Raw genomic sequence first — 21,447 nt, forward strand, 5'->3', positions numbered from 1 at the left:
ACCCCTGGGCCCCCGGCGCCCCCTGCCGATGAGCGGATCTCCGGACCCCCGGCCAGCAGCGACAGGGTGAGTGCCGCCCCGGGCGGGGGTGGCCGGGAGAGGAGGTGGCCAAAGGTCTGGAGGTTGCGAGAGGGACAAAGGTGGCCTGGCCGGGGCCGGGCCCCTCAGTGTCACGGCTCCTGGCGAACACAAGCCCCTGACCCCGGGACTCCGAGTCCTCACCTACCTTTGTTCAGATTCTCGACGGACAAATCTGGGACGGAAGCCCCAAACTCTGCCCTTTATCCCCTGTTATGACCCCAGGACTGGTGACCCTCCCCCTCCCGGGCTCCGCTTCTCACTTCGCAGCCCTCCACCCCACCCCCTCGCCCCTAGCCTGATGCCTGAGCCTTTTTCTAACGGGAATTGAGGTCCACACCCCCACCCCTGCTGCCCCCCCCCCCCCGCTGGTTTATGGCTATTCTGCCCCTATGGGAGCAGCAGCTCCCTGCCCTTTGATCTCTGACCCTTCCCCCAGGGCAGAGCCAGCACAAAGCTCTTCTGTCTTGCTGCTGTTCTCTCCTCTTCCTCCTCCTCCAGCATGCCCCCCAAGCATCCTTGCAGGTGCTGAAGCCCCAGAAAGGAGATGAAGGCTGGGATTTCTACCTGTGGGCTCAGAAAGCGCTGGCCTTTGCCCTACTGGGTGGGACTGAAGCTAGACGGGCTGTTGTTCTCAGGCCAGGATGGGCAGCATGCCAAGGATGCAACCACTGGGGACCAGGCCCACTCCTCACTCCTTCCCCTGCCCCCCCCCAGGCCTGAGGACAATCAGTGCTCAGGACCTGTTGCCCAGATGGGGCTAAGTGACTGACCCCATTCTTCCTCCCCTCTTGGGCTCCTTCTCTAGGGGTCTGTTCTGAGGGAGGCTAGGGCCTTTCCCAGGTCTGCAGGCACTGGGGTAGGGAGGAGAGCAGGACATTCACTGTTCCCCCGGATATTCACCATTCCTCAGGATCCTCCCCTGATTCCCGTCTGCCTTACCTCTTCCTGGCAGAGTGACAGCTGAAAGTCATTCCCAGGTTCCTATGGCCCTAAATTCTAGGATGATGACTCTGCGGGCCACCTTGGCTCTGTTGTCCTTCTTCACTCACCCCTTGGAGGTCAGCTCTGGGGCTTACTCCCTTCTCCTCAGTACAGGAGAACGTTTCTATTTGATTGGAGAGCAAAGTTGCTGTCTGGATCCATTGGCTCCAGCATGGAGGCTTTTAGCTGAGAGAGCGCCGTTCTGCCCGATTTCTTGGATGAGAGAGATGTGTCAGGGTCAGAGCAGAAGCCTCAGGAATGTGAATTATTTTTTCCCTAGTTCTTGCCATGGGGCATGATTGCCCATCCTGGGCCAGGATCTTTAGTTTGCAGTGGAAGGATCAAGGACACTTCTCCAAGGCTGTGCTCATCTGCTTCTTAATTGTCCCTTGCTATTGTGTGATGTGATGGAGGTGGTTGGTGACAGTGAGGCGGAGGGGAGTGCTAGGCCTTGTTGCCACCACTGACCAGTTAGTCTCCTCCTCTCTGACCACTGCCTGTTTGGCACAGGCGACATGGGCCTGAGCTGTCCTTGGCCCTTCTCCCCCCTGCAGTGGCTTGGAATGACCTAACAGGCTGCCCACCAGGTCATGGGCTCCTCCAGGACAAGGACTGTGTCCCCCACATGTCTGTGTTTCCTAAGTGCCTGACAGGGTATAAAGAGGAGTGCATAAATATATCCTGAATGAAAATTGTCTACTACCAGGGTGACCTGAGGGTCAGGGACTTCCCTACCCACAGCTTCTCTTGCACATTTTCCCAGAGACCCCCTAAGAAAGGGCTACACCCACCAAGCTATACAGAGAGACGCACAGCTTCTATTTACTGCGGGTATCCATGCCTCAGCTTGGGTCAGCTCTGTGATCTGTGTGCTATTCAGACTTGGAGGGCCAAGAGATGTCTGACTCCTTTGTCAGCTATAGGGACAGGAATGAAATCCAGCAGGCTCTCCCAGAAGCCATACAATCTGTGGTTTCTTAGTGGGTGTGATGAGAAGGACCCAGCATGTCATCCGAGCTGGCCAATGGGCAGGGACGCTGTCTCCATGGGTCTTGACCTGGGGCCTCCCACCATTTAGAAAGAGCAGCTCCCCACCCCTTTAGGAGCAGAGTCTGGTGTGTCAGAGTCTACCCCTAGGAAGAGCCCAGACAAGATGCCTGAGTCCCTTACCCTAAACCCAGTGTCCAGGCTCCCTCGGGCCTACTAAGTATTGCATGCCTGTGGAACTCACTTAGAGATGCTTCCCCTGGTTGGTGAGCTGGCCCTTGTCCCTGTGCCTCCACTGAGCTGGTGTTTATGTACTATGTGGCTGCTTTCTCCCTGTTCTCTGCTCCCCCTCCTCTCAGCTCTGTGGGGCTCCTTTGCTTGTTGCTTTGGGGTCTCCTCCTGATGTTAGATGAAGACTGGGAACAGAGATGTGCCTTGGGCTGGCCTCCTGGAGTCCAGTGGTACTGGAGGTGGGGTCAGAACCCTCTAAGAAGGGCTGGCCCATGAAATTTGATGAAATGAGTGGAAGTGTTTCTGTGACAAGCCAGAGGGATTGAGTAGAAACCCAGTGATGTGGGGACAGGAGCGAACAGAGACTTGGACAGACCAAGTCTTGGAGAGGCCCAGGGGGCTCAGGACCATTAGCCTTCTCCCCATGCAGGGCTCTGGCTGCCAGTCCCCCCAATCCAAGACCCACTGCTGTCATTGGTAGGGGTGCCAGGATGACCATCTGGGCAGGCCTGGCAGGGCAGGTGTGGGAGCAGCAGGAGCCGCACCCTGCAATGGGTTGGCAGGGGCCTTGCCATCTGGCCACAGGAAGAGCTCCCTCATGGCACTGGGCCCTTGTCTAGCCTCCAGGCCACACTCTGGCAGGGGTATAGAGAGCTGGGCCTTCTCTTGCTTTTCTCTCTTCTCAGGAGAGAAGCCTGGGAAAGCCTGGTCTAATTAGAGAAGGGGATGGATATGGGAACAGGGGCCTGAGTGAATGGAGCTTTGAGCTGCCTGCAACCATCTGCACAGTGTGTCCTTTGCCTCCACCATGCCAAGATGGGAAGTGTGTGGGGGGAGTGATATGGACAATAAGACAGTCAGGCACCCTGTCTTGAAACCAGGGCTCTTAGCTTATTGAGGCTCCCGGGCTTCATGAACCTCCAGCCTCCAGAAACTGTGTGCAAGTATTTCCCATTTTCTGGGGAAAGGCTCATAGTCCTTAGTTTTTCAAAGGGATTCACAGGCCCCAAAATATTAAGGACTTTTAAAAATAGATGTACCTCATAGATGATGTTCATATGGACTTGGATCCTCCAGACCCAAATTTGGAAAGGAGTGAACAGACAGAGGTAGGAAGAGTAAAAGTGGGGGGACAGTCAGGGTGTCTGAAGTTAACAAGACATTTCTACCCTGAGGTTAGAAGGATGGGTAGTGGCTGCCAGTACTGCTGCCAGTGTGTGGCCATCCCTCAGCCAGTATTCATTGAGTGACATGAGGTGACAGGGCTTAGGTACTGAAAGAGACATAGCACCTAGCAGACCTAGTCCTTGCTCTTTGAAGTTTGTTTGCTTGAATGTTCTTTCTTAAGACTTCCACAGAGTCTAGAGGTCTGATCTGCTTATCTTGCATGTGTTTTCTGATGGAGATGAGGGAGAAAAAGAGAGGGGTCCCTGTGGAGGGATCTTTGTGGACTGCTTAGACCTCATCACCCTCTGTGGCCGAGGCTGGCCATCTGTGCTGCTACTGGTGCTTGGGGTATGACTGAGGCCTGCAGCTACCAGGGGATTGTATGGCAGGCTTGTCCACCCTATCCAGTGCCATCATCTCACACCGTGGCACTCACTCTGTCCAGAAGACATCTGCGCTTGCTGACTTGGCCAGTGAGTAACTCGGTGACACCTCAGCTCTGGCACTCTGCCTGTGGGGAGCTGGGAACAGCTGGGACCCTGAGGACGATGAATGGCAGGAACTGGCTGGGCTGATCAAGCCCTGACTGGGGCCTAGGGCTTGGAGGAGAACCTGCTGCCCGCTTCGTTGCCCTCACCACAGAGCCAGCCTGATATGATGTGAGAGCACAAGTGGGGCCCAAACCCTGCATGCAGTAGGCCTGTGGATTCCCCCAGAGCCTGAGGCCCAGGCTTGGGGCTTCACAGCCCTCAAGGTGCTTCACCTTCTTGGAGTTGTTTTGTGTCTGTCACTGTGAGCTTCTGGAGGACCCAGAAATTTGGCCTTTTTATCTTTCATAATATAGCGGCTAATATTTACTGAGCACCTACCTTGTGCTGGTACCATTTGAAAGGACCAGTTGATCCTTTCAACAACCCTATGAGGAAGATTCTATTGCCATCCCCAGGTTATAAATGGGGAAACAGAAGTACAGGAGTGTGAGTCAGGCTTGTACGGTTCTCAGCAAATAGTAGAGTCCAGGTCACAGCCCAACTGTAGTAAGCACCATGCCTGGGACCTCAGCACCCACCATCAGGTGCCTGGCAGAGAGGAGATGTTCACCAAGCATTTGCTAATGAACAAGAGGAAGGAGACTTTTAGAGAAGGAATGAGGGTGTGTTATGTACTGAGGTCACCATTTCCTGAATCCCGGGGACCACCACTTGCCATCCAGTCCCAGGGTGGCCCCTGACACACCCTAAAGTCTTATGAGGGTGGGTAAGATCAATTGCATGTCTGTGATGTTTAACCATTTTATAAATATAACATTGTTCTTGTAATTAGAAAAGGAAAATAAATTTGTTTTATATGAGGGAGTTTCCCAGACAGATAAAATAGGAGAAGGACATTCCAATGAGTAGGAAAAGTGAGTACAAAAAGTTTGATCTTGTGGAAGGTAAGTAGTTTACCATTTCCCAAACTGTGACAGGTTAATAGGTTTTCAGTGTCAAAGGGCTTCTGTGGCTAAATACATAGGGAATTACTGAATTAAGCAAATTTAGACTGAGTTCTTTCCTGCAGGACTTCTCAGTTTTAAAATATCTTTTAAATCTACAAGTAGAGAAGATGCTGCATTTCCCAAAATTTTGGAAAATCTGTGATAAGGCACTGAGAGTTAGGAGACCTGGATCTCCAGCTTATCTCTGTTGCTTACAAGCTACATATGCTGGACAAGCACCTAAACTCTGAGCTAATACTTGATTGTACAAGATTATCCTCAGAGCTAACATTGATCGAGCACTAATTCCATGCCAGCCTCTAGACTAAGAACTTTTACAAATTCATTTTCTTTCTGACCCTGTGACTTAGGTACTATTACCATCCTCAGTCTACAGATTAAAAACACAGAAGTTTGGCCAGGTATGGTGGCTCACACCTATAATCCCAGCACATTGGGAGGCTAAGGTGTGGGGATCACTTGAGCCCAGGAGTTTGAGAGCAGCCTGGGCAACATGGCAAGACCTTGTCTCTACACAAAAATAAAAAAATTATCCGGGCATGGCGATGCGTGCTGGTAGTTTCAGCTCCTTGGGAGGCTCAGGTGGGAGGATTGCCTAAGCCCAGGAGGTTGACACTGCAGTGAGCTGTGATTCTGCCACTGCAATTCAGCCTAGGCGACAGAGTGAGACCCCACGTGAAAAACAAAAATAAAAAAAACCCAGAGGTTTCCAGACATTAAAATGTAAACCAAAAGCAAAGGAAAGGGACAGTTGTAGACTTTGGGGACCTTGGAGAGCCAGCATCTGAAACATATGCCCCTCTTTGCTCCTCTTGAACTCACACCACTTGGAGCCCTGTGGATGGGGTCAGGAATGTGTTGCATGGCCCACTTACAGATGGAAGAAGAACCAGATGGTGGGCCTGCTAGGTTCCTCAGGAGAGGGTTGGACAGGAAGGAGATTCAAAATATGACAGCTGCTCTGGGAGGGGCACTGCCCAATTGGAACAGATGCAGTATCAGGGTCCTGGAGGCACCCTGCTGGATAGCAGGCGGGAGGAGGATGGGGGCCTTCTTGGTAGCTACTACCTTATATTCCAGTTTGGAAATATTTCAGCATTTTAGCACCATTCTGACTATAACAGGATGTGTGTAAATATTAGCCTTGGCTTTATTGGGTGCCTTTCCTAAAGGCCCTTTGCGGCAGGTCCTCCTTTCTGACTTTGATCCCTATTGAAAAGTAGATTTTTTTTTTCTTGAGGCTAGAGTGCACACTCATAGCCTCACCACAGGCTCACCACATCCCCAACCTCCTGGACTCAGGCTGTCTTTTCACCTCAGCCTCCTGAGTAGCTGGGACTAAGGCATGCACCACCATGACCAGCTCGTTTTTTATTTTTTGTAGAAATAAGGTAGCCGGGCTCGGTGGCTCAGCCTGTAATCCCGCGCCTTTGGGAGGCTGAGGTGAGTGGATTGCCTGAGCCCCGCGGGTCGAGACCCACCTGGGCAGCGAGACCTCATCTCTACAATAAATCAAAAAATCAGCCGGGCGTGGTGGCGCATGCCTGTAATTCCGGCTACTTGGAAGGCTGAGGTGGAAGGATCGCCGGAGCCCAGCAGGTCGAGGCTGCGGTGGCCGGGAGCAGCCACTACACTCCAGTCTGGGCGACAGAGTGAAACTCCAGCTCAAAAAAAAGAAAGAAAGAAAGAAAGAAGGTTTCACTATGTTGCCTAGGCTGGTCTCGAACTCCTGGGCTCAAGCCATCCTCCCGCCTCAGCCTCCCAAAGTACTGCGATTACAGGTGTGAGCCAATGCACCAGGCTTGCAGAGTCTGCTGAAAGCCTGATCTTACAGCCACTACTAGTCAGAAGTCAGAGTAAATGGGGGATCTGAAAGTTGGTGTCACTCTAGAGGATGGAGTCAGAGAAGGAGGCCCCTTGGGCATCCAGTAAATGTGCATTAAGCATTTACTAGGCCGTAGGATTGATACAGGATACAGCAGTGAGCACATCAGAATGGGCCAAAAGGACCATAAACAAAATCACAAATTGTGGTAGATCAAAGGTGTCAGAATCCTATAGGGACAGCTTCCCCCACTGAACAGTTTATCCTGGGGACCTAGAAGCCACTGAGAAAACAGGCCTGGACTCTGCCCAGGATCCTCTGTGTTCAAGGTGGGCGGCCCACCCTGCCAGCCTTCCTGGCTGGCATCCTTGCTTCTGCTCCTGACACATAGCCCTCTGGGTGGTTCCTCTGGGCATCCCAGCCCAGGGTGGGGGGCCAGGGCTTTCTGGAGCAGGGTGTGGAGTCAGGAATGGAACAGAGGAACCATTGAGCTGCCCGTAGAATTGCCACCTGGGTGCCCACAGGCACTGCAGGCTGGAGCTAGGGAGGCCCACGCCAACATGGGAGGGGTCGTGGCTTTGGGCACAGGCCCAGGACTCTGATGGGAAAGGTACTACATGCAGTTCTGACCAGGTTTGATAAGGGAGGGACTGGAGGGGCTTGGTGGAGTGGAGGTGGGTGTTGGGGGCTTGGAGCAGACACCTCTGCTCACCAAGAAGCTTCTGGGACAAACTTCACTTGGAAATACTCTCCTCGAATGACCCCACCCCACTCAGACTCCTGCTTCCTCTCACTTCTGCATGAACAAGGAAAAGTGCTTCCTTTGTCCATTCTTCCTGTTTTGTGTGAATGGATTGAACATATATTTACTGGGAGCTTTTAGGAATTGAACAACAAACATGGTTTCTGCCCTCAGGAAATTCACAGTCTACAGAAGACAATAAAACAAATATTTATCATGCAATATGATAACAGCCCAGCACTGGGGCACCTAACTGGGCTACGGGAAGTATGAAAAGGCTTTTCTAAAGAAAAGAAGTAATCAATGAGAGTCAGCCAGTCCAGGAAGAACAGGGATGTGATCCAGGCAGAGGGAAAGCCTTTGAGGTATAGAAAGCATAGAGCTTTCAGGGAACAAAGTGATCCAAAGTGGATAGAAAGAAGCTAACAAGGAAAGCAGAAGCTTTTAAGTCTGGGTAACTTCAGACTTGTTCTTAAAGTACTGGAGAGCCACTGTAAGGCTTAAGGATAATGTGTCAGTTGACTCAGACATTGTCAAGCAGCTGCCCCATGAGTGTGAGGCTGGATGCTGTCAGAGTCCCCAACAGTGCGCTGGCTCCAGAGCTCCCTGGGTCAAGGGATGGGGCTATGGATGCCAGTTGGCCTGGGAGGAAGCAGTTGGGGTGATTAGGGGGTGAGTGGATTTCTGTTCTCTACTTCCTTAAGGGAGGATGGCTGGAGGGAAATGCTCCAAGGAGAGATAGGTGATGATTGAGTTGACACATTTTTTTAGTGCCTACTGTATGCTAGGTATTTATCGGAACTGGAAAAAAAACATTGACAAAGAGCTCCAGGCTGGCATATGGGCTGGTGTTGGTGATGGGATGATCTTGTAAGATGATGATTATCTCACAAACAGGAAGAGATGCCAGTGAGGTGGTAAGGAGCCAAGGGTTCACCTGGAACATGGTGGGAACTGAAGACCTGAAGGCGGAGATGGTAGAAACCATGGGGTCATGCCAGGGAGACCCCTAGAGGGGCTAGCGGAGGCCGAAGAACATGCAGAAGGGCTCTCTGAGGTGGGGCAGACCTCTGCCCTGCTGGGAGTCCCCTTCCCATATCCTCTAACCTGGGGCAAGGTGGTCACCTCCATGACCTCCTAGCCAGGCTGGCTCCCACAGCCCTGATCCAGCTTAAAAACCAAAGCTTTGTCTGAGATTTGGGGAAAGGCAAGAGTGGCCTCTCCCCATGCCACAGGCCACAGAGCCACCTCCTGTCATTGCTTGTCGACCCAATGGGGTAGTACTCTCAGGGTGCTGGCAGCCCCAGTGGGGCTGGGCTCTGTCTCCACCTTAGCCACACCTCCCTTCTCACCGGCCCCAGGAGAAGCCTGGGCCTAGCTTGGAGAAAGGCTCTATTGTCCTCAGCTGCACCCCGCCCTGAGCACCTTGAGCGCCTCTGCAGGGTGTGTGGTTTGCAGTTCAGTCTGTTTTGAATGGGAACAGGAACAAAGAAGTGGCCATGAGCCACTTGTGTGGGAGAAAGGGCAGTGTGGGAAGTACAGGGCCAAGGCAAGGCCTTTCCCATCCCTGTCCTCCAGGAGTCAAGAGGATTTCAGCAGAGCCTCAGGGCTACCCCAAAGCCTGCCTCCAGCATTCTCTCTTCCAGGATGGCCAAGATGCCCCCTAGTGGCAGGTTGACAGCCTTTTGCACAAAGAGCATGGATTCTAATCCTGCTTCCTCCACTTTATGCAGAGTGGGCATGTTGTTTTCTAACTACTCTGAGCCTCAATTCCTTAAAATGGGGATATTAATATGCACTTGACAGGGATGTGAGGATCAATCAGCAGACTTGTGGAAAGGTGGGTACTCAGCCTTTCCTTCCTTGATGGTCAGCAAGTATTCATTTGTTCAGCATCTGGAAGTCCCCTGGTAGGCATGGATCATGCTAATCTCTGAGTTGCTTCATTGTTACCTGCTTGCTCTGAAATTTCTAACACCTTGGTAACCACTTCCCTGAACTAATTTCCTCTGTGGAACCACCTGGTGTAGGCTCTTGTCCTGCTGGGCCCCTGACTGAGGTAGGCCTAAGGCCCAACATCCTCACCCTGGCCATTTAGCCTAGAAGATGGCCCAGAGGCACAAAATTATCCGAACGGAAAGGTGTACTACTTGGTTGGCAGCCTAGTGGGAAACCTGCAAAGGAATAGCCAGCGCTTGTCCCCATCCATGCTCAGAGCCTGCCAACCTGGGTATGGTCTAAGGCAGCCTACCCAGGACTCTTCCTCCCATGGGCAGAGCATCTGGGAGAAGCAGAGCTATCCCTCAGCTGTCTGAAGCCTGCTGTCTTCCCTCTCCTCCCCCAGCTGGCAATCCTAGAAGACTATGCGGATCCTTTTGACGTTCAGGAAACTGGTGAAGGCTCAGCAGGAGCTTCAGGAGCCCTGGAGAAGGTCCCCGAAAATGACGGCTACATGGAGCCCTATGAGGCCCAAAAGATGATGGCTGGTGAGTTACGGGACCAGGAGAGGCATTCCCTGAGGCCTGGGCTCTGAAGACCAGGCTTGGGGACCCATAAGTCTAAGGACTGATTTCTTGGTTCCTAGAAATATGGAGAAAGTTTTCGCCAGGTCTTGGGGAGGATGGTCACTGCCTTCAAGATCATTATGTTGAAGAAGGAGCTGTGACTTGTAAGACCTGAAGTGGTACAGAAGGCCATGCAACTGAAAGTTAGATAGAAGCATGTGAGGTAGTCAGGAGGACAAGATAATGGTGTTGGCTGGGGATCAGTGATCCCCAAAAGAGAATAACTTGCTCTGGAGAAGATGATGAGTTTGAAATGGCACGATGTCAGAGTGAAACATTTTTATGGTAATTGGAAAAACATGACTAGAAATACAGGTGCAGTGAGTGCCATGAGGCTGGGCAAGTAGGTCAGTGAGTTAGGGTAGAGAGAAATGAACAAGACCTGGCCTTGAGGAACAGAAGCCAAGAAAGGAACCACAATCTTGACAAAATCAGGTGATCAAAAGAGAGGACAGGGGTGAGTCAGCCTAAGTCAAAGCCCAAGGCAGGATGAGAGGAGGTTTGTTTAAGGGCAGATAATGTTAGTGCTGGGCATGCGCAGGAGCTCAGGTGAGAGACGAAGAGGGGCAGTGAAGCACTTCGTTAAGTGGGCATGAGGTGTAGACTTGCTCTAAAAGAGGGAATGGAGCCATTATGAATTCTTGAACGAGAAAGAAACGGACAAATATGGCATTTTAGAAGGATTACTGAGGCTTTGGTGTACAGAGTGCACTAGAAGAATTGGGCATCAGAAAGTTGAGTTAGCAGCATGTTGTGGAAATTGTTAGGGTTTTAAGGGGCCAATAATTAACACTCCTTTTTTCCTCTCCTGAGCTTAGAAATCATTGAGAAATAAGATTAAGGAAACAGACAAAGATTAAAATGTCAAGTTTATTGCTGATAAAATTGATTGGAGAACATTACACAGCTGTGTCACCACAATGGATTTCTTTATACTTTGCCACAGAATTAAACTTGCCTGGTCAGGCTTGGACAGCAGAAGACAGCTGTAGGCTACCCATGGCATGGAGGAGAAAGAATCAGGATATTCTTTCTCTGCAAGAAGGCAGATCTGAGAAAGAGCGACTAGTCAGATGAGCTGCTCTTCCTCCCTGGGAGAGGTGGCGGGGGAGACAGAGAGTGGTCAGAGCATTATCCCAGGAGTATTATTCTATGGAGCCCATGGGGACATGAGCCTATGGAATGAAGGTTCACCCTAGCAGTGAACTAGATGTGCAGAGATGAGGGTGAAAGTAATCAGGTATTGGCAATGAACAGATGGGCTTTGCAGAATGAAGGGTGCCAGGTCCAAGAACAGTACAGTAGACAGAAATGGAGAAAGTGAGAGGTGGACTACGCTATTTAGGTCAGAGGGGTCCATGAATGTGAGTATTAAAGTGCACATTTTTCTGTGGAGCAGCTCCATAGCTATGTAGGGAAAAACCTCTCTCAAGTGGTGTGTTTCTTCTGCTCTCACACCACAACAATCATCAACATAGAAGACTTCTGTGACCAAAGGTGTAGGGGTTCTTCCCCACACGCAAGCAGCAGACACCAGCTAGGTGTCCTCCAATTCAATTTAGCCACTGTCTACCTGGAGATAGTGTCAGAGCCCATAAGTTGAGGGCTCACTTCCCAAGACTGTCCCACCTCCCACCTCCAGACACAGGTTGCAAGTCTGGGCCTCTGGAACTAGTGACTGACCATCTTCAAGTTCCCACAAACCCCCTCTTTGTGCTCTGTTAATTTGCCAGAGCAGTTCACAGAACTCAGAGGCACTTAACATTTACTGGTTTATTACAAAGGATTTTGCAAAGGATACAGATGAAGAGATGCGTAGGGCAAGATATGGGGAAGAGGTGTAGTTTCCATGCGCCTGCTGGGTATGTTATCCTTCAGGGACTTCCATGTGTTCAGCTGTTTAGATGCTCCCTGAACACAGTCCCCTTGAGTTGTTATGGAAGCATTCCTTCTTCTAGGGCATAGGGTGGGACCGTCTCTGGGGAAGGTCTTAAGACCCACAATCAGAAGATGGCCTGGGCACCATAGCACCAACAGGCTGGGCAACATAACAGGACCTTGAGAACTTGTCTCTACAAAAAATTAGCCAAGCATGGTGGTGCATGCCTGTAGTCCTAACTGCTCAGGAGGCGGAGGCAGAACAATTGTCTGAGCCTGGGAAGTTGAGGCCACAGTGAGCCCTGATCATGCCACTGCACACTGGTCTGGGCAACAGAGTGAGACCGAGACTCAGAAAATAAGAAGGTGGGGGGAAGATTAGAATACTTTGGGGCAGATGGAAGGAGAACAGGAGAAGATCAGAGAAATTCTGTTTCCTGAGGCCTAACACACTCAACATTATAACAAAAGACTGTAACAAGGGCTCTGGGAGTTATAAGCCAGGAATTATGGACTAAAGCCAACATATATACAAGTATATGTGTATATCATAACACCACAATAGAGTTTGTCAGATTTTCCTTGGGGTCGAGTGATCCTAAGAATAGAATCACTAACTTTGAAGAAGGTGGTAAGTGTGAAAGGATGGGATGTTGAGATGAGACATCTTTGTGGCAGTGGACACACATGACTAGAAATACTGATGCAGTAGATGCCATGATACCAGTCAAGTAGTTCAAGAGTTAGGGAGAAATGAATAAAACCTAGCTTTGGGGAACAGAGGCCAAGAGAGAGGCCAGGGAGAAACCAAATGGAAGTGATCAAAGAGAACAGTCCATGAAAATGACTTGTCAAAAGGCAAAGTTTCGAGAAGGGGGTGGTCAGCAGTGTCTAAGCAGCAAAGAAAAAATTATGATTGTGAAATGGTATCACTTGGGACACAAGGAAATAAGTGGAGCTTGGCAACAAGGAGGAGATGGACAAGGAGAAGAGCATGCCTCAGTTTCCTAAACATGCAAACTTCAGCTACCCAGCCCTTGCTGATTGTTGTGGGATCATTTTTCCATCTTTTACTCTGGTGTCCATCTGCCTCTGCCTCCACTGGGTCCCATGTTTTTAGAGACCCAGAAGTGTTTTGATGGTGAGGAATCCAGGATGTATAGCAGCTGTGTTCCCCCTGAACCAGGGTATCTCCTCTGAAGGAGGCATGGCTCATTGCTGACAAGTGTTATGGGAGGAGGGGAGCCAGACAGCCAGAGCTGAGCTCTCCCCTCTCCCTCCTTACCTTGCCCTGGCAGAGATCCGGGGCTCCAAGGAGACAGCAGCTCAACCCTTGCCTCTGTATGACACACCCTATGAGCCAGAAGAGGACGGGGCTACCCCGGAGGGTGAGGGGGCCCCCTGGCCCCGGGAGTCCCGCCTGCCAGAAGATGATGAGAGGCCCCCCGAGGAGTATGACCAACCCTGGGAGTGGAAGAAGGAGCGGATTTCCAAAGCCTTTGCAGGTGAGTCCTGGTGGAGAAGGCACATCTGTTGGGGCCTCTGAACAGCTTTCCAGGAGAATGGAAGGAATGGACCCCAGGAACTGGGAGTGATGGGGCATGAGCAGAACTGCAGGGAAATGTAGTTGAGTTCTGTACCACAGTGAGTGGGGAATTGGGCAGTGTGGACACAGTGCTGTGTGCAAGGTCAGGAAATGAGCATAGGAGGAGAATGATGTTTCCTTGCATCACCATCTCTGGGAGGCCAAGAGGCTTAGGCCACTTCCACCTTTTGGGGCACTGGGTGTATTTAAAAATAAAGAAATTCCAAACAAAATTATAAAACTTGTGGCATATGTTAAATACTTACATTTAACAAAAGAAGACATTTAACACTTCAAACCATGAAAACAGCTGTGGGTGTAACCTGAATTATTGGGCTGTTGCTCCCAGGGGTAGGCCCTGCCAGACCAAGGGTGTCTGGCTCCAATGGGATTTCTGAGGAGCAAGGGAGGTTGTGAGAAATCCCTTGATTGCTGAATGAGGATTAGGTTTCTTCTGTCCCAACCACACCACTGTTCATCCTAAGCCCAAGTACACCATGGAAAAGTGCATGTTTGTGGTCTCAGGTGGGTGGAGCAAGAGCCCAAAGGTGGGAGAACGCTACCATTCCTGGATCCTCAATTTGGTGAGAGCATAAAGGACTTAAATGCCATTTGAGTTCATTCCTGCTCCTGTGTGTCTTTCACCCCTCCTTAGGCAAGGGGCTCATTGTGGAGCTGGACCCAGCCCTCCTCTGCCTGTCCCACCCTGAGCACCACACTGGGAAACCACAGATTTCTAATTTGCTTCCTGTAAAGCATGTGCCACTGAGGATGGGCCGTTTATCTCCAGAAGTCTCCTTGGAGAATCAATACTGTTTGGATTGCTTAATGGGAAAATCTATGCTCGTCATTAGGAAACCTCGTTAGCAGTCCTGCAGCTGCTGGTGGTATCACTCTTCTCAGGAAGGGGGGATTAAATTTCAATAAAACATCTACCCCCAGGTCTGAGTATTCCTGACAACCAGAGAGCCTAGGTCATCTCATTCTTGCTGCCTGTGATTTCCCAGGCTGCAGGGAAAAGGAGAAAGGGAGGCAAGGCTAGGGTTACCCAGGAGGCTGTGGGAACATGGGTGTAGTGCTGGGAGGTGTTGGTTGTATGAGTCCTGCCTTTCCTCTTCCTGGTGCTTTTGGGCCCTGGAGGCTTGTAAGAGGTCAAATGAAGGGGACCCACGGGGCTGGCAGAACAAGAGTCTACAAACATCCTGTTGTTTGCCACCTGAGCCTCCCATCCTTTGACAAGGCCAGCCTGGTGTGGTCAGTGTTGGCTCTGCTTAGCCCTCTGAGAGTCCTGTTGCCTCCCCAGAAGCCACCCCTGCCTCTGCCTCTGCCCCTCCTCCTTTCTAGGCTGTCCTGTGTCCTGGCTCTGGGTTTTTGGTGTCTCATCCTCTGCCTCTTTCTGTCTCTGTCACTGTCTATGTCTCTTCTCACTTCTGCTACGGGCTCCAGTTGACATTAAGGTCATCAAAGACCTACCTTGGCCTCCGCCTGTGGGACAGCTGGACAGCAGCCCCTCCCTGCCCGACGGGGACAGGGACATCTCCGGTCCAGCCTCGCCCCTCCCAGAGCCCAGCCTGGAGGACAGCAGCGGTGGGTCCGGTGGGGGCTTCTGGCCAGGGTAACATGTCCTCACCACTCAGGGCCTGTGTGGGCTTGAGTTGGAGGAGCTGAGAGGTGGGGCAGGGTTTAGAGACCCTAGGAAGAATCTCTCTCATTCTGAAGGAGGAAGGAAGAGACAAAATGCACAATTCTCCCTTCTCTAAAGCTGTGGGGAAGGTATCTCCTAAGGAAGGTCCCTTTCTTTCTTTTTTTCTTTTCTGAGTCAGAGTCTCACTCTGTCACCCAAGCGCTCACTGCCACCACAGCCTCCACATGCTGGGCTTAGGTGATCCTTCCACCTCGGCCTCCTGAGTAGCTGGGACTACAGGAGCGCACTACCACACCTGGTTAATTTTTTGATCTATTGTAGAGACGAGGTCTCGCCAAGTTGCCCAGGCTGGTCTTGAACCTTTGTGCTCAGGAAATCCTCTCTCCTTGCCTCCCAAAGTGCTGGGATTACAGGCATGGCCACCATGCCTGGCTGGGAGGTCCCTTTCTAATATGTTCTTCAGTGTGCCACAAAAATCCACTTACTTACTTACTGATTGATTTGGAATTTCATTCTGTCACCCAGGCTGGAGTTCAGTGGCACGCTCACAGCAACTACAGCCTGAATCTGCTGAGTCAGGGGATCCTTCCACCTCAGCCTCCTAAGGAACTGGAACCACAGTTGCCCACCACCATGCCCAGCTGATTTATTTGTATTTGTTGAGTTGGAGTCTTACCCTGTCGCCCAGGCTGGAGTGCAGGGGTACAATCACGGCTGCTGCAGCCTCAACTTGCTGGGCTCAGGCGATCCTTCTGCCTCAGTCTTCCAAGTAACTGGGACTGCAGACATGTGTCACCATGCCCAACTAATTTTTTTTAATTTGTTGTAGAGACAAGGTCTCACCCTGGCTGGTCTCAAACTCCCGGACTCAGGCAGTCCTCTTGCCTCAGCCTCCCAAAGTGCTGGAGTACAGGCATAAGCCATTGCATCTGGCTTCATTTTTCTATTTATTGTAGAGACGAAGTTTTGCGAAGTTGCCCAGGCTGGTCTCAAGCCCCTGGGTTCAGTCAATCCTCTTGCCTCCGCCTCCCAAAGGGCTGGGATTACAGACGTGAGCCTGGCAAAAATCCACTATTTCAAATTCACTTTGGATATAGCTTTGCCTGATCCTTTGGCAATGCAGATACTCCTGAGGTGGAGGTAGTACTAGCACAGGAAGTACCTAACCTGTCCTCAGAGTAAAGGAGAGGATCTGATCCTTGCATCCAGTAACTGGAAGACCATAGGGCTTGAAAGTGCTAAAAGGTCTGGGCTCGGTGGCTCAGGCCTATAATCCCAGCATTTTGGGAGGCTGAGGTGAGAGGATTGCCTGAGCCCGTGGGTTCGAGACCAGCCTGGGCAACTTGGCGAGATCTCATCTCTACAATATATCAAAGAATTAGCCAGGTGTGGTGGTAACGTGGCTGTAGTTCCAGCTACTCGGAAGGCTGAGGCAGAAGAATCACCTAAGCCCAGCAGGTTGAGGCTGTGGCAGCTGAGAACGTGCCACTGCACTCCAGCCTGGGTGACAGAGTGAGACTCCAACTCAAAAAAAAAAAAAAGTACTAGAAGGAGAGTAAAAGAGCCCTAATGGGGGAGGGGGAAAGACAGTTAATTCTTCCTCTACGTTCAGTTTTACCCAGAATAGGCACCTAAAGGTGTGCGTACACAGGTGTGAGCATCTGTACATTTGTGCCTGAGGATTGTGGGTATTTTGTAAAATACAGGATGAAGAAGGGTGTCTGTCGCCTATGCATGTGTGCTTGTGGCCATGGGACCCCCTGAGCCTTGTATAAGATCAGCTCTCAGGCTGCCCTGGTGGGGGTGGGGGGAAGTGAGGGCAGGACCACCTCTGCTGGGCTTCTGTGGGTGGGGAGAGGAGCCAGTGGGCAGTGACCTTGGGGGCAGGGAAGGGCCAGGCTGGCTGGCGACTTTGGGCGGGATTAGCCTGTCAGGATGGCACCAAGGGGAATCGGATAATTGTTCTCAGATCAATAAGTCATTTCTACAGAATGGCTTGGCAGGGTGATTTGGAGAACGGTAATGAACTCTGAGGAGGAGAAAGAAACAATATTATCAGCACTGAAACCACCCTGAGGGGGATGGAATAGGGGAAGGCAGTCAGCGGCTCCAGAGGGAGAAGCTTAAGTGGTTTTTCATGTTGCTCCTCTCTCTTCCCCCACAGTGGGGGACTGGGAGACCCTGTGCGGCAAAGGAGGCTGAGTGCCACCCCTATCCCCACCCCACTGGGGTAATGGAGCAAGGATTTGTCCCTAGAACTAGTAAGGTCCAGGAGCAAAGGCTGCCCTCCCAGAAAATTCTTTTGACTCTTCGGGGCTGGAGGAAATAGGGGTGGGGCACTGGCTATTCCGTAGGCTTCTACCTCTAGGGTCCTCAGCATCCATGATTGGTATGTTCCCCACAGCCCAGTTTGAAGGATCGGAGAAGAGCTGCCTGTCACCTGGCCGGGAAGAGAAGGGGCGGCTACCTCCCCGACTCTCTGCAGGGAACCCCAAGTCAGCCAAACCCCTAAGCATGGAGCCCAGCAGCCCCCTGGGGGAGTGGACAGATCCAGCACTGCCTCTGGAAAACCAGGTGTGAGTGTCTGTGTCCAGCTGGGAACTCCCTCTCCTTTCCTCCCCTCCTGGCACTGGCTGCCCTGCAGGGGACACCCAGAATGGGTGGGCCTGGACGGCGAGGGACCCAGCAGAGATGCCCCCCTTCCCCTCTCTTATCCTCAGCTGGTATCACGGTGCCATCAGCCGAACCGATGCCGAGAACCTGCTCCGGCTGTGCAAAGAGGCCAGCTACCTGGTGCGCAACAGTGAGACCAGCAAGAATGACTTCTCCCTCTCCCTCAAGTGAGTGGGGACGGCTGTGGGTGGGAGACAGCCAGCAGCATCAGAGGGGACTGCAGTATTCCATTCAGGTCCACTAAGCAGGGGAGGTCCCCATCCCTGGTGAACAATCCCCAGGACATCCTGAAATGTCTGAGACGCAGCCCCTGCTGTCAAAGAGCTGAGGGTTCACCGGGAGAAATAGTTGATCTGCAGTGTCCAGCTGGGAAAGGTTCTGTTCTTACTAGCTGTGTGGCCTGGGGCCCCCTTAACCTTGCTAAGCCTCAATTTCCTTACTAATAAAATGAGGGAATAATAATATAGGATGGAATTAAATGGAGCATACCAAGCAGCATATATACCATCTCCAAACCAACCACCACTCTACAAGGTAGATCACTTTTTTGTAGATAGAAAATAGATTCAAAAAGTTTTGTGACTTGCTTAAGACATCAGCTAATAAAGTCCCAAAACCAGGATTTGAACCCAGCTCAGTCTGACTCCACAAACTACACTGTGCCATTGTAGCCAGGCTCTTGAGTGATGAGGTTTGCCAGCCTCACGTCACCTCTCAGGGATGGGGGCCTCAGAATGGAGGCTGCTTCCTCACCTGACCTACTTCTCACACTGGCCTCTAAGCCCTGTCCTTGTCCCCAGGTGGGCTCATTGCCATATAGTTTGGTACTGGCCAAAGCAAGGATTGATGCCAGGGGCCTGGCTTTCCAGAGTGGAGCCCAACTGGCCCTGCCTTAGCCTGGGTAGTAAAAAAGGGAGGCAGGTTGGGATGCTTGCTCCAGCCCTAGCTGATCTGGTCCTGCCAGCATCTGTCTGCCAGAACCTCGTTTGCATATAAATGGCTTCTCTGAAATACAATTATGGTTTCTGTTCTCTCCCTAATGGAAGGGCTTTCACTGGTAATTAAACAACTTCCTCAAAAAAGCCTTGCCAGCCTGGCCCTGCAGCCCAGCTGATCCCACCCTGGCCCCTTGAGGGCCTGGCAAGAGCTTTGTTGTGTCCTAATGGGCCCTTGGGACTTTGCCCCAGAAGATGCCCTCCCCAGGAGGTCAGCTCTACAGATGGAGGCTGAGCACTCTGGCCACTTGTTGCCCTTCTCCACCAGATAGCCCTTCCTCACTCCCTCTGTCTCTCAGATGTAATGTGCTGCTTTCAGGAAAGACAATTCCCCCAAGGGTAGGACTGTAAGGAGGGGGTCATCCCCAAACAGGGAAGAGGGGAGGGAAAGCAGGGCCCACACTGCTGCCCACAGCCTGGAGCCCGAGCCTTAGCTTAGGGCAGAGGGTGACAGCTTACTATCTCCCCTCACCACCTCAAGGCCCTAGGTGCCATTTCCCCAGGGCCTGTGTGGTCACTGTCAACCCCAGTTATCTCAGACCTACAGATGGCCTCACACCCTGACACACCTAGCCCTGGGTCTCCAGGCCTCCCAGCAGGCAGCTGGGCTCATGAATAAGGCTTCAGGACACCATGCCCTGGGGAGAGGCAGAAAATAGTGGTAGAGGCCTGTTTTTCCTCCTATCCCTCTCCTCCCTTCAGCCTCCCCACTCTCACTTGCGGACCTAGTGAAATGGGTCTAAGCAGAGCCTTTGTACCCAGGCAGGGGAGACAAGTGATGAGGTTTGCCAGCCTCACCTCCCAGGGACGGAAGACTTGGGATGGAGGCGGCCGCCTCACCAGTCCTACTTCCCACAATAGCCTCTAAGCCCTATCCTTGTCCCCAGGTGGGCTCTGGCCAGCAGCAGACAAGCACTCAAGGCTTCAAGGCTCCCCCAAACATTCCTTACCCCTTGCCTGTGGGTGAGTTTCAGACCTGGGGCCTAGCAGACCAAGCCTGGGGTAGTTTGGACAAATGTTCTTGCTGGGGGGCTTACCCTTTGTCTAAGGCTGAGGGTGCCTGGACATTTAGGATCTGGCCAGAGCTCTGGGCAGTGGAGTCCTTGTCTTAAGGCCAGGGCCTGGCACTAATGCTGATTCCCTGGGTGTGGTGGAAGATGGGAGAGGCAGTGGAGCTTGTCCTCTCTGAGAAAGGAGTGATGTCATCCTAGGCTGAAGGGCTGGATGGATGAGCTTGGGGCTTGGCCCAAGGCCCAGATAGCAAGAGGGTAAAGAGATGTCCCCAGGAGAAGCCAGCTGAGCATGCCCAGATTTTGGGAGTACTTCCAGATCAGCTTATCCCCTTCCCTAGTCCTTGCAAGGGAGAGCTCCAACCAAGACCAGCTTGGTCGTCAAATCTGGCTACCCACTCTACTGCCAGAGATGCTCCACTTGAGCCACAGGTGTCCCACTCCACAGCTCAGGAAGGGTAAGGTTAAACTGGCCCTAGCCACATAGTCTGGAGGGCAGGGGTGTCTGGACCTGCGAATTGGAGGGGGTGATGGTGGCTCCAGTTTCTACCAGCACACACCCTGTACACTCACTTCTTGGCACACCCAGTAGCCTCCCCACAAAGCCAATGCCCAAAGCTCCCTACTCACACCACCACCGCCTTGCTTTCTGAACTGACCTCCACGTTCCCTATTCACCTTCCATTCTCAGCTGGCATCAGAACCACCATGTTTACTGGGGAGCTGGGGAGTTACTGGATGGTTGGGTTGGAGACTGAGGAGAGGCCCCACTTATCCGGGTCTCCTCTCCTTTCTCAGGAGCAGCCAAGGCTTCATGCACATGAAGCTGTCCCGGACCAAGGAACACAAATATGTGCTGGGCCAGAACAGCCCGCCCTTCAGCAGCGTTCCTGAAATCGTGCACCACTATGCCAGCCGCAAGCTGCCCATTAAGGGGGCCGAACACATGTCCCTGCTCTACCCCGTGGCCATCCGGACTCTTTAGATGTGAAGCCGGGGCGCTTTGCTGGACCCAACCCTATGTCTGTCACCTGGCTGAGGGCTGTGGCTTCCCCTTTTCCTGGGATGGAGTAGAAGCTGAAAATTCCTTAATTTATTTTAAAGGGGAAAGGCTCCGGGGGCCGTGGACTTACGGGGGTTGTCTGGAGCTGGGTGTACAGGAAATCCTGGAGAGAAAAGACAGCCCTGGAGGAAGGGGGACTCCAGAGCCACAGCCCTGGAGAGTTTAAGATTGGCAGTTCTAAGCCCCAAGGCCGAACCTAGGGCAGAGGTGTCAACCTCCTTCACCACCACCCTCTCCTCGCGGAGTCAGCCCGGGATGGACCAGGATGTGGCTTCACAGGGCGCCGGTCCGTCTCTCTGCCCCCATGCCCGCCCTCCACCCCTAAATCTCCGGAGGGCTCTACCCAGAGCCTGGTGCGGACTTGGGGAAGATAGGTCCCTGGGAGGGATACGGCTTTGGGGGGATGGGAGGCGGGGAAGGGCTCGGGCTGCCCCGGCCCCGGGCCAGAGGCAATAAATAAACCCAGCCCTGCCGGGCGCAGCCGCGTCTGCGCCTCCCGCGCTGCCCCCGCGCTGGGGAGGG

The 21,447-nt window shown here is 52.3% G+C and overlaps 1 protein-coding gene across 3 annotated transcripts; it reads left to right on the forward strand.

Moving 5' to 3' along the window:
- Window positions 1-6: 6 nt before the first annotated feature.
- Window positions 7-21,447, forward strand: SHF (Src homology 2 domain containing F). Of its 3 annotated transcripts, XM_008062656.2 has the most exons (7): window positions 7-66; window positions 9,857-9,998; window positions 13,253-13,459; window positions 14,986-15,126; window positions 17,589-17,758; window positions 17,905-18,024; window positions 20,661-21,437. In XM_008062656.2, exons 2-6 carry the CDS (start codon window positions 9,965-9,967, stop codon window positions 17,989-17,991), a joined length of 639 nt encoding a protein of 212 aa, XP_008060847.1. In that variant the 5' UTR covers window positions 7-66; window positions 9,857-9,964; the 3' UTR covers window positions 17,992-18,024; window positions 20,661-21,437. The 3 variants fall into 3 exon arrangements, with proteins under 3 accessions (XP_008060847.1, XP_008060846.1, XP_021570478.1); XM_008062655.2 differs by lacking the exon at window positions 14,986-15,126 and having other exon boundaries at window positions 17,589-17,760; window positions 20,661-21,447; XM_021714803.1 differs by lacking the exon at window positions 20,661-21,437 and having other exon boundaries at window positions 17,589-17,760; window positions 17,905-18,366.

This window comes from Carlito syrichta, unplaced genomic scaffold, assembly GCF_000164805.1.
Source record: "Carlito syrichta isolate Samal-C Ts95f unplaced genomic scaffold, Tarsius_syrichta-2.0.1 Scaffold305786, whole genome shotgun sequence".
NCBI lineage: Eukaryota > Metazoa > Chordata > Mammalia > Primates > Tarsiidae > Carlito > Carlito syrichta.

Coding starts and splice junctions, on each gene's coding strand:
- SHF (XM_008062655.2), top strand. CDS start 9,965: ATGGAGCCCTATGAGGCCCAAAAGATGATGGCTG. Junction 9,999..13,252: donor GGCCCAAAAGATGATGGCTG/GTGAGTTACGGG, acceptor TTGCCCTGGCAG/AGATCCGGGGCTCCAAGGAG. Junction 18,025..20,660: donor GACTTCTCCCTCTCCCTCAA/GTGAGTGGGGAC, acceptor CTCCTTTCTCAG/GAGCAGCCAAGGCTTCATGC.